General features: G+C 38.5%; 1 protein-coding gene across 1 annotated transcript in view; it reads left to right on the top strand.

Moving 5' to 3' along the window:
• Positions 1-3,119: 3,119 nt before the first annotated feature.
• LOC114649378 (NADPH oxidase 3-like) overlaps positions 3,120-10,701 on the top strand; it is a 70,460-nt gene continuing 62,878 nt past the window's right edge. Inside the window, exons 1-4 of the mRNA XM_051924721.1 lie at positions 3,120-3,200; positions 5,380-5,475; positions 5,578-5,688; positions 5,784-5,868. Coding sequence (XP_051780681.1) covers positions 3,120-3,200; positions 5,380-5,475; positions 5,578-5,688; positions 5,784-5,868 — 373 coding nt within the window. The remainder of the gene's footprint in view (positions 3,201-5,379; positions 5,476-5,577; positions 5,689-5,783; positions 5,869-10,701) is intronic.

The following is a 10,701-nucleotide window of genomic DNA, read 5'->3' as shown; positions in this document are numbered from 1 at the left end:
TGTAATTATTATGCAGTTTTTTAATTATGTAAAACACATGAGTTTCAGGGTGGCATAGTGGCACAGTGGTAGTGCTGCTGCCTCACAGTAAGGAGACCCGAGTTCGCTTCCTGTGTCCTCCCTGTGTGGAGTTTGTTCCTGCCCTGTGCCGACTAAGATTGGCTCCAGCAGACCCCCGTGACCCTGTGTTAGGATATAGTGGGTTGGAAAATGACTGACTAACATGAGTTTCAAATATATATACATATAGTCACATATATCCGTCAAAGGATCTCGTCATGGGCTCAGTCAGGTTATGTAATAACCTGCCGGGACAAGAAGGGGGTGCTGTTGCTAACATTCTCTTCCCCTTCTCACCCTGCAGCAGTGAGAAACCCTGCCCAGCCCATTAGGCGGCATCTTTTGTGACAGAGCTACTGACAGACATACCCCAAACCTGCGGCTAAGGCTGAACCTTTTGTTTACCGTAGATACTCGCGTATAAGTCGAAAAATTTATGCCTTAAAATTCATTCAAAAAAAACAGGGTCGACTTATCCGCAGGGCAACACAATTGTCCATAGAATTTGGGTAATGACATTGTACACTCAACGCTTCACGGTGTTAAGTCACCGGTCATCTGCCGTTTCCCATGGTCTTTGAAATAATTATAAGCCAGCAATACTATTGCTAATTAGCTAGTTTTTTTTCTAATTTCATTAAATAATTCTTTAAACTGTAAAATACTTGAATTTGAGCATTAGCTTTTGCAGGTTTTGGATAACAAACATACCATTAGCTGACACGTGCAACCAGATTTGAAATCAAAAGAACCAAGGCAAAACACGCTATCAATGCGATGCAAGCGCAGCCCGCAATTCAAAAAATTTCTCTGCCTATCTGTTTGTCTCGTCTGACAGTAGCTGAAAAGCAGCATCAGAAGAGCGCAGCCTGAAGTAGTCCAGCAGCGGGTGATCTGTCGTGTCCAACAGCAAACCATGCTGTCTTGTGAAGTCCGGTAGCCAGTTCGGCTCCCATGGATCAATGTCTGGGTATTCCTCCCACGCGAACCTTGCCGTAGGTGCATCGACTGCGCGAATGCGTTCAGCCGGCAGCCGATCAGCTGCCGCGGCATCGGCTGGTGTCCGATCAGCTGATGCTGGCATCTCACTCTCTTGCTCGATTCCTGATCACTGTCAATAAAATCCAATTCTGAAAAATCAGAGTCCGACTCAGAGATAATGTGCAAAACATCGTCTGCCGAGTGTTTTCTTTTCTGCACTCGCTTCGCTCCCTTGTGACATATCGACGCCATCTTGCCTTTGTTTACATTTGTTTACATTTAACAACTCACGCACACGCAAGGATTAGTTGCAGAGTCAACGAGTCTAGCATTTCTCCAAGCACAGAGGGAATGCCTGTGACGTGACAGTGAGTTTTGTTGCCATTAACAGCTGATTGTCGCCCTCTATCTTGGATAGATGTCAAGTTTTACCCTAGACTTATACGCAGGTCATAACAAATTTCGTAATTTTCGGCTTAAAAATACACTCGACTTATCTGCGAGATCGACTAATACGTGAGTATCTACGGTAGTTAAAAGTCCAAGATTGAGAAGAGTAGACACCACAGTAGAGTCATTGTTTTTGTTGGAACTAACAGTGAAATTAAAATGGGACAAAAACTTTAATGGGCGGAAACTTTAATTTTTGGGACCTGTCATTCCTGCACCCAGCCACAATATATAAAAAAATACATTTTTTTTTTTAAGAATTTGTTTTTGGGGAGACAATTGTGTCTGGCTGTCTGGGTGAGCATATCAGAAGGTTTAGGAGTTTTATTATCATCAGTTGAAAGACTGATAAGATAAACGATAAACCATGATATGTAAGCAATAAAGTTCTATTTACTGAATGCAGAAATGTAAACAAATATCATGTTTACAAAAATTAAACAAACAAAATACCACGCTTTCAATTTTTAAATAAGCCAGCCTTTTGTAAATATTTTTATAAGTGGTTGAGGATGGGACCGAGTTAAGGCAAACCATTAAAAATACCAGAAGAAACAATATAACTGTAGAAAAAAAATCCAAATTATGGTACAGTAAAATAATTAATCTTCTATTCTATGTAGTAGCCGTATACAATGACATGCATATATTTATTTTTGAAAACAGCTAGGTTAAATGAGTTTAACAAAAGTTTATCAAGTTAGTTAGATGAGGCACTGATATCTGAACTTTTGATTTAAAGTCCCAGTTTTCCATTTTCCCAGTAACACAACACTTTAGTTTGTTTCACTCTCCAAGCTCAGTCATGAATGATTTTCTTAAATATGCTTAATTTGCAAACCCGGCTAAGGTTCGGACTGGATTGGTGTTAGTTCTTAAATTTATACTCTCGTATTTCATTACGTATCCCATTAGTGAACTATAATTAAAGCTCTTTAATACCACAAATGGCTTGCTCTTAATTCACAGGAGAATTACTTTTAGTCATTAAGTAACTGATAATTAACCTCCTTTCTATAGTGGAAGTCTCATTTATACGAAGCTGATAAGAACTGATAATTGTGATAACAACATGGCATCCAAGCGGCTCTTTCAAGAGAGCTACTTATTTGATAAAACAAAGACTTATGATACAAAAAAGTGCATTGGTATATTAAGACATGTGGTCCATGAAGGAACAGCCACTCTTCATTTTCAGAAATGTTATTAATAAATAATTGACAAAGATGTTATTTACTGCAGTTCTGCTGAAGTAACAAAATAGGAAGTTATGGGATAACTGAACAGGTAGCTAAGGTTTCTTTATCCAGTCACACCACAACAGTACAAAGTAAAGAAGCAATGAAAGGCAAATACTGAAGATTGTTGAGAGTTTGGAGTAAATAAGAGAAGTCATATGGAATGATAAAATAACATTTTTATTTTAATCCCATTTACTAGATAAGACAGTGGCAGTGTGGTGGAGCAGTGATTAGGGACGCAACCTCCAAGCAATAGGGACTGAGATTAACTTGAAAAGCATTTTTCATCCAGAGAAGAAATTGTATGTTCTCCTCTTCTTCGCGAGGTTCTTCTCCTGGGACTATCCTTTCCTCTCGAATTCCAACGATAAGCATCTTCATTTCTACATGAAGCCTTTAAGAAGGAGTGAACGTGTGCAATCCCTTTGTGGCTGGCTTCCAAATGAGGCTGTAGGGATAAATGTAGTTGCCTTTACCTTATAAATGGATTAGATGAGTTCAGAAAATGAAATGGCAGCTCCTCTGCACTTCAGGAAGCAGATTGGCACTTCATTGTCTGAAATATTCCCTAAAGAAAGAGTCAAAATGTAGTATTTAAAATTTGATAAATGATAAGCACACTGAATTTTAAGTGTAACTCCATCATAAAAGAAGGTCATTGAAGTCTAAAATGTAGCATAAAATTAAAACATGCAGTTGACTACAAAATGCAGGGGCCAGAGGTGTGCAACATCGGTCCTGGAGGGCCGCAGCGGCTGCAGGTTTTTGTTCCAACCCAGTTTCTTAATGAAGAGTTGATTATTGCTGATGAAGCACTTATTGCTCAAGTGGCACTTTGATGCTTCATTTTAGTGGTCCCCCTTGTTACGTTTACTACTCTTAATTGGTTATTTCAGTCTTAATCAGCTGCATTCTCTGTTTTCAATGGATCCTTATTAGCAATAAGACGGAAATGACAAAAGAGCCAGCAGTTCTCCATATAACTTGTTTCCATTTACACCTGTGTGGATTCATCATGTAATGTTTGCTTTAATAAAATAGTTAGAAGGAAACTGAAGAGAAAAAAGAAAAGGACTGAAAGCTACTCATCCGTTTTAGGTTTTGAATCATTTGGTTGATATCCTTGAAAAGGAAAAAACTCTTTGATATAAGAATGAGTTGACATGGCAGAGTTAAAACATTAACAAGCCATAACATTAAGTAAGTTCTGGGATTGGCAAGGATTGGTTTTAAATAAAGCAACTGGAGGTTGGGAGTATGCGCTGATAGCACATTGCCGCACCCACCACACAACAAACCACCTGGATTGGGACCCGTGTGAAGCAGGTGACACCTCAGCACCACACTTGAACAGTGTGAGGTTTTTTTACAGTGGCTGGAGTGCCAATCCTGTCACCAACCCCCAAGTTTTTCCCTGTAAGTTGGAGGACCTGCTTGCAGGCCTGGAAGCAGATGAACATCACACCCAGGAAGAAGCAATTGCAGGCCTTGCTCAACAGCCCAACGGAGTAGAGTCACTTCTGGTGTTTACGGGATTCAAACAAGCAACTTTCTGATTGATGCCACAGATCCCTAATACCTGTAGCCACTGCAGCATCCAGGACTGATATTGATCACCCTTGTGTTAGGCCATGGTTTTATTTACCCATGTAATTTTACAATATTTACTGTGCGGCTCCATTGCTTGTCAGCTTATTTTTTATTAATGTTTGATGTGATCTTTATTGTCCTGCTAATGCTTTGAAGCTACTGTACAACATAATGCTATCTTAGAGTTTACATTCCATACAGAAGCCTTTTAGGACTATGGGACGCCACATATAAATTTTCTTTGCAGACAATCATGGAACATGCAATTATCAGAAGAGGTATCTCAGACAACAGCTGTCAGTAAATGCAAATGTGAATATGTGAATTTCCCCTTGGGATTAATAAAGTATCTATCTATCTATCTATCTATCTATCTATCTATCTATCTATCTATCTATCTATCTATCTATCTATCTATCTATCTATCTATCTAAAGAAAGAAAACCAGAAAGAGTATTGACTTACATACTGTATGTACTGTAAAAGCTCCACTTATTTTATGTAATTTAGTGGCCAAAAACATGTGGAAGTCATATCCAGCTTTGAATACTACTTTCCATAAAGTGATAAATTATGCAATCAAACTAGAGTTCATTATGAGCCAATGGTAATGGCTGTGCCACCTTCTTCCCCTGGTATCTTTTTATTTGTCTGAAAACAATTTTCATAATAATTAAATCCCACTGTATTTGATGATAGACCATTTGCATTCTCTCCTAGTGGCTGTGAAATGGGACAAGCAAGAAATGGATATATGGAGAGATTTATGTGCTGCCTATTATAAACATAAATTAGACTTGTATTGGGATAAACAAATACAGTACACATTAACAAATGAGACCTTTCATAATTGGAATACAAACGCCTAATGAAATGCTTCATCAAGCTCCAACTTTAATCAAATATTTCAAATATTTTCCAGTCAGCTATAAATGTGACAGTATACACATCTCTTCATGCATCTTACATTTATGAATAGCTATTCAGTTATTAAAAAATATCTAGACTGTCGAGAACTACTTCCATTAAATATGGTGTAACAACTTTACTTTTTTAGGTCATATGGCTTGGGCTGAATGCTTTACTATTTGTGAACATCTTTCTGTTGTATAGCAACAGTGATGCTTATATCTACACACGCATTATTCTGGGAGTAAGTGATTTTTTTTGTTTTTCCCATATTGAAGCCACTTTATGTTAATCAATGTATATAATCTAATTGTCAAGACTTACTGACTTTATCCATGTTTTGCAGCCAGGACTGGCCTGGGCAAGAGCATCTGCAATGTGTTTAAACCTGAACTGTATGCTGATTCTTCTTCCAGTCAGTCGTAATCTCATTTCATTTCTCAGAGGCTCATGTACTGTAAGTTACATTCAAATTTTTGCATATTTGGATGGCTATTTGTAACCAGGAAATCATTATTAATATGAACTTTATGTTTTATATTATTTTCTCAGCACCATCAAGGAGCATTGAGGAGACAGCTGGATAAGAGCATCACATTTCATCGTATGGTTTCATATCTTATTGTTGTGCACACCAGTAAGAATTTTTTTTCTCACACTTCATATTACATGTATTAAAGTGATATTATTTTAAAGATGCTTTCTACCATAAAGTATATTGATCTAATTTTTTTCCGAAGTTGCTTTCTGGAACAAGATAGCTATGACTACTAACCTGAGCTCATTTTACTTAGCTAGGGTAACGTGAAAACTGTTTGGCATACATTATGTTACAAAAAGAGTTCAATGTGCACTCTGTAATTAGAAAATATTTAAATATAACTGATTATGTCCATACGTGCATGTAGAGTATTGGTCATTTACTGTACGTGTTAGTAATTTTACATATCAGTTGTGTTTCATCTAATGCATACATTCAAACTTGCCATATTTATATAGATTCAAGTATAATATTTGGACAGAATTTACAAAGAATATAAAAGTGATGTGCATAGGGCAAGCACCTCACTCTCTGTCTATAGAATGTCATCCCAGCACCCATAAATGAAAAGATTTTCTTCATGTTTTCTAGCTAGTGCTAACAAATTCAGCTGTACTTGAAGCCAAAATCGACAGCTCGTTCCCATTAAGCAGCTACTGGTAGATCAGGTCAGGTCAGGTTGGGGTGCACGCACTGGTACAGTGCGTTACCACAGCCACCACATGACAAAACAGCTTGGGATCCCAGATGGCATCCCCCCCAGGCAGACACACAGTCCAGTCCCACCCTCCTGGAAATGACCTTCTGTCTCACCACCTCCAGGTGTTAGGTGGGCATCCATTTGGCTTGTTTCAGCTGCTCGGGTCCTCATCAATGAGGATCCTGAGAGCTGGATCACCCTCTGGGAATTGTGCCACAAGGCCGTAGTGACGTAACTAATGCTCTGCCACAATACAGGTAATGTGCTTCATTCAGGACTCCTTGAGCAGCTGTTCCTTTGACACAAAGTCAAACCAGTACTACCCAAGGATTCTCTTAAGAGACACAGCACCGAAGGAGTCCAGTCTTCATTTCACTGGATAGTGTCAATCTCTCACAACCATGTAGCAAAACCAGAAGGTAGATGGTAGATGCCACTGTGTAAATCCATAATGTACTCTAAAATTCATGCAGACAGCAAAGACAGTAGGGTTGTGCATTGGGAGTCACATAATTACTTCATGCAAAGGGTCACCAGAAGATGCCTGAAGAAATAATTTGACCCCAACAGCAAACTACAGTACTCTCAACTTTAAATCTGCTTTCAGTGACAGTTTAGTTTAGGTATTCACTATAAGCAACTATATCAATTGTGGTTGTCCAAGGAAATGACTGGCTTGACAGAAAATACATTTTAGTGAACCAACCTGGCTGTCCCCATTTACGTTAAAGAAAGAACAAAAACAAACCATGGAAAGTGTGAAAACAGAAGAGAACAGTTGCCAGCAAAAACATCTGGGCTTGCCAGGAAATCTCTGTCTCTATTAACTGAAGAGCTCCTTTGCTCTGGTTGCTTAGTTGTGAAGTGATGCTTCCTTCTCGGTGATCGTGCTTTTGTGGCTCAGAGACTGGAAGGGGTGGAGTCAGTTGTCCTCACTGGGCGGTTTCTCCATACTGTGGAGGAAAAGAAAGACAAGACAGCTAGCGGCAGCGGTCTGAGGTGGAACTATATATATCTAGGAGGAACTCGGAGGTTAACCCTCTGACATGCATGTGTGACACAATCTATAAACATTTTTTCAATTACACTAATAAAAATAAGACTGTTGAAATATATTGTTTATATTATTGTTATTTTGCATTTTTATAAATCATGTTAAAAAGGCTTATAAATAATACGGATTAAATCACATTTTATTAAATATTATCAATTAATTTATTTCAGTTGGTCCTAAAAATAAATATACAGTATATCTTAAGGAGATATTATTAAGTATGTAATAAAATGATTACTCATATTTACTTTGTAAATAATTATTTTTCAGTAATTTTACCTGCAGAAAGATCAATTATTGTATGCTGAGATTTTGTCTGAACATAACCAGAATATGTTTTATTTTGAATTAAAAGACAGAAGTCTCACACCTGTTACACTAAATGATTTTGTCTTAACATATGCAGAATATCTCAATTTTGAATTGAAAGGCAGAAGCATCACACCTATCATACTAAATGGAACCATAAACTTTATCTGATCCAAAAGGGGAGACATTACAGCCATCTTACACTACAGTATGTGGGCCAAGTGGTATTATTCATATAGAGGAGGCAGTACAGCATGTCACACTGCATTAGATAGATAGATAGATAGATAGATAGATAGATAGATAGATAGATAGATAGATAGATAGATAGATAGATAGATAGATAGATAGATAGATAGATAGCGAGGTTTAGAAGTGTGAAAGTAAGAAGAGTGATCATCAGCAGGAATCATTCATGCACACGAGAGTGATGGAGTGCCTGCACATTTATTGTGGCTACCACATTAGATATGTGATAACTTCAATTTTTATCAATGTGCCATTTTTATCACTATGTGGTATGGTAACAGATTCACATATGACAAAAAAGGCTATTCAGAAAGCTGACTGATCTTCTCCAAAAAATTCAAATAATCATCTGTAATTTAGCATAATGGTTATTCAACAACATGCAGGTATCATTAAGGGAGCAGAATCTACAGAAATACATTATTTTATTTCTATAGCATATTTTCATACAAGTAATCATCTCAAAGTGCTTTACACAATATTAAAGAAGAGTTACAACACAAAATCTGTAGGGGTTCCAGACCAAAAGATCGTCCAGCCCCCACTGGGCATTCTATTGCTAAAGTCAGTCTTATTATTTTTAATCTTCATTTTAGACAATTCAAGCGAGTGAGTCTTATAAACAGTTAAAGTATCTACTTTCATTCCATCATCACATATATGATTAGGTGGTGGTGGCATAAAACGCCATTACAGAGGCACAGAGAAAGAAAACAGAAAAAAGTAGGGATTAATAAAGAAAGCACAAACATGAAGTATATGATATTAAAATACATACATAATCTATTAGAACTATAACAGAAATGTAATTAAAAAATACCACATTGAAACAGTAAGTTTTTCATAGTTTTTTTAAATTGGTCAGTGGTATTAGCATGCTGTATCTCTGACGGTAACATATTCCTAATTTTTGGTGCAAAACAGTAAAAGGTCGCCTCACCTCTTCTTTTATGCTTAGCTTCTGGTTTAATAAGCAAACCAGTGTCCATCTTAGTTGTCATCCCTTGAATTATAAGTCTTTGTCCTTGCTTGAGTCTATTTTGCAACTTCTGGCCCAAGAGGTCTGTGGCGGGGGGCCCTCTGTAAAGATGTCAGTGCCACTTTGATTTACCCCCTTTGTCATCAAATGAAGTCCAGGCAGATCCTGGGACAAGTTAGTTACTTACTTTTTTATACAAGTTGAGGTTTTGTGCAGCTGGATGCCTGCAACCCTATTAAATCTGATTTCTTAGCAGGCCTGGTGTGCCACGAAAGTCTAGCAGAATGGACAATGCCCAGGTTGCCCTACACAAAGTTATGTCAGTTTAAGGAAGCTGAGATTACGTATGATTTTAAAGAAAGAGTGAATTAAAAGAAAACCACCCAAGAAATGTAAGCATTTAAAGCTATGGCAAAGAATATAAATATTTATGAATTTCTTAAAAATATTTGTAGGCCAGATAACTAAACAATGGGACTAAATTGGATTAAATGTAAGAGTGATAGACTGATTATGAAACTGGTTGGACAGACCCTGAGAATAGAACCTGGTGTGGTGGATGGCAGGGGCTACTGCCCAGCCGGGACACCTGGAAGATGGAAGGACCGGGAGAGGGACAATACCTTCCCCGGGACACGAGAGGGCAGCCGCCCTGGTTTGCATTGGGGCCAAGTGATCAAAACTTAGAAGCTCAACCCTGTTGGGGCCCGTGGCCACCACCAGGGGGCTCCCGGATGGTTACGGAGCCTTGGACTGCAGCTGTTACAGTCCAGATAGTGCTGCAGGAAGATCATCAGGGAGCACGTAGAGCATATCCAGGTGTATTTTAAAAGGGGCAGCCTCACTCCATTCAGTGAGCCGGAGTCGGGAGGCAGAGGACGGAGCTTGTGAAAGAGGAGTGGAGGTGGCAGAAGAAAGGAGAGTAAAAGAAAGTAAAGGACTGAGCATTGTTGGGGATTTGGGCACTGTGTTGTGTGCAGAAGAATAATAAATGTGTGTGTTCTTGGACTTGTGAGTCTGCGTGTCTGTGTCAATGCTGAATCTCCACACTGGAAACACTGATGTAAAACACAGCAACATTAGAAATTTGACAAATGAGAGGAGACCATTCAGTCCATCAAGTTTGTTTGTTTAGCTAATAGCTAAACTATCCCAAACTGTCATCCTGATACTTGAATATTTCTGCTTACTTACATGTACAATACAATACAATTCATTTTTGTATAGCCCAAAATCACACAAGAAGTGCCGCAATGGGCTTTATCAGGCCCTGCCTTTGACAGCCCCCCAGCCTTGACTCCCAAAAAAACTCTTGTAGGGAAAAAATGGAAGAAACCTTGGGAAAGGCAGTTCAAAGAGAGACCCCTTTCCAGGCAGGTTGGGCGTGCAGTGCATGTCAAAAAGAAGGGGGTCAATACAATACAATACACAAAACAGAACAAATCCTCAATACAGTATAAAAATAAAAAATTTACAAGTATGTTTAAAGTCCTGGAGACCTCAGCCATCAAGCTGCCTCCTCCATTTGGCCATTCCACAGCTGAAACAGCACTGGGCCAGCCAATCCGATGAAAGGACCCATCTACCCAACGATTCCTGTGATCCTCCATCAGATATGACTTTACCTTAGGCAGGCAA

Source organism: Erpetoichthys calabaricus, chromosome 3, assembly GCF_900747795.2.
Source record: "Erpetoichthys calabaricus chromosome 3, fErpCal1.3, whole genome shotgun sequence".
Classification (NCBI taxonomy): Eukaryota; Metazoa; Chordata; class Cladistia; order Polypteriformes; family Polypteridae; genus Erpetoichthys; species Erpetoichthys calabaricus.
The sequence above is the reverse complement of the archived record's forward strand: the minus strand, read 5'-3'. Positions and strand labels throughout refer to the sequence as shown.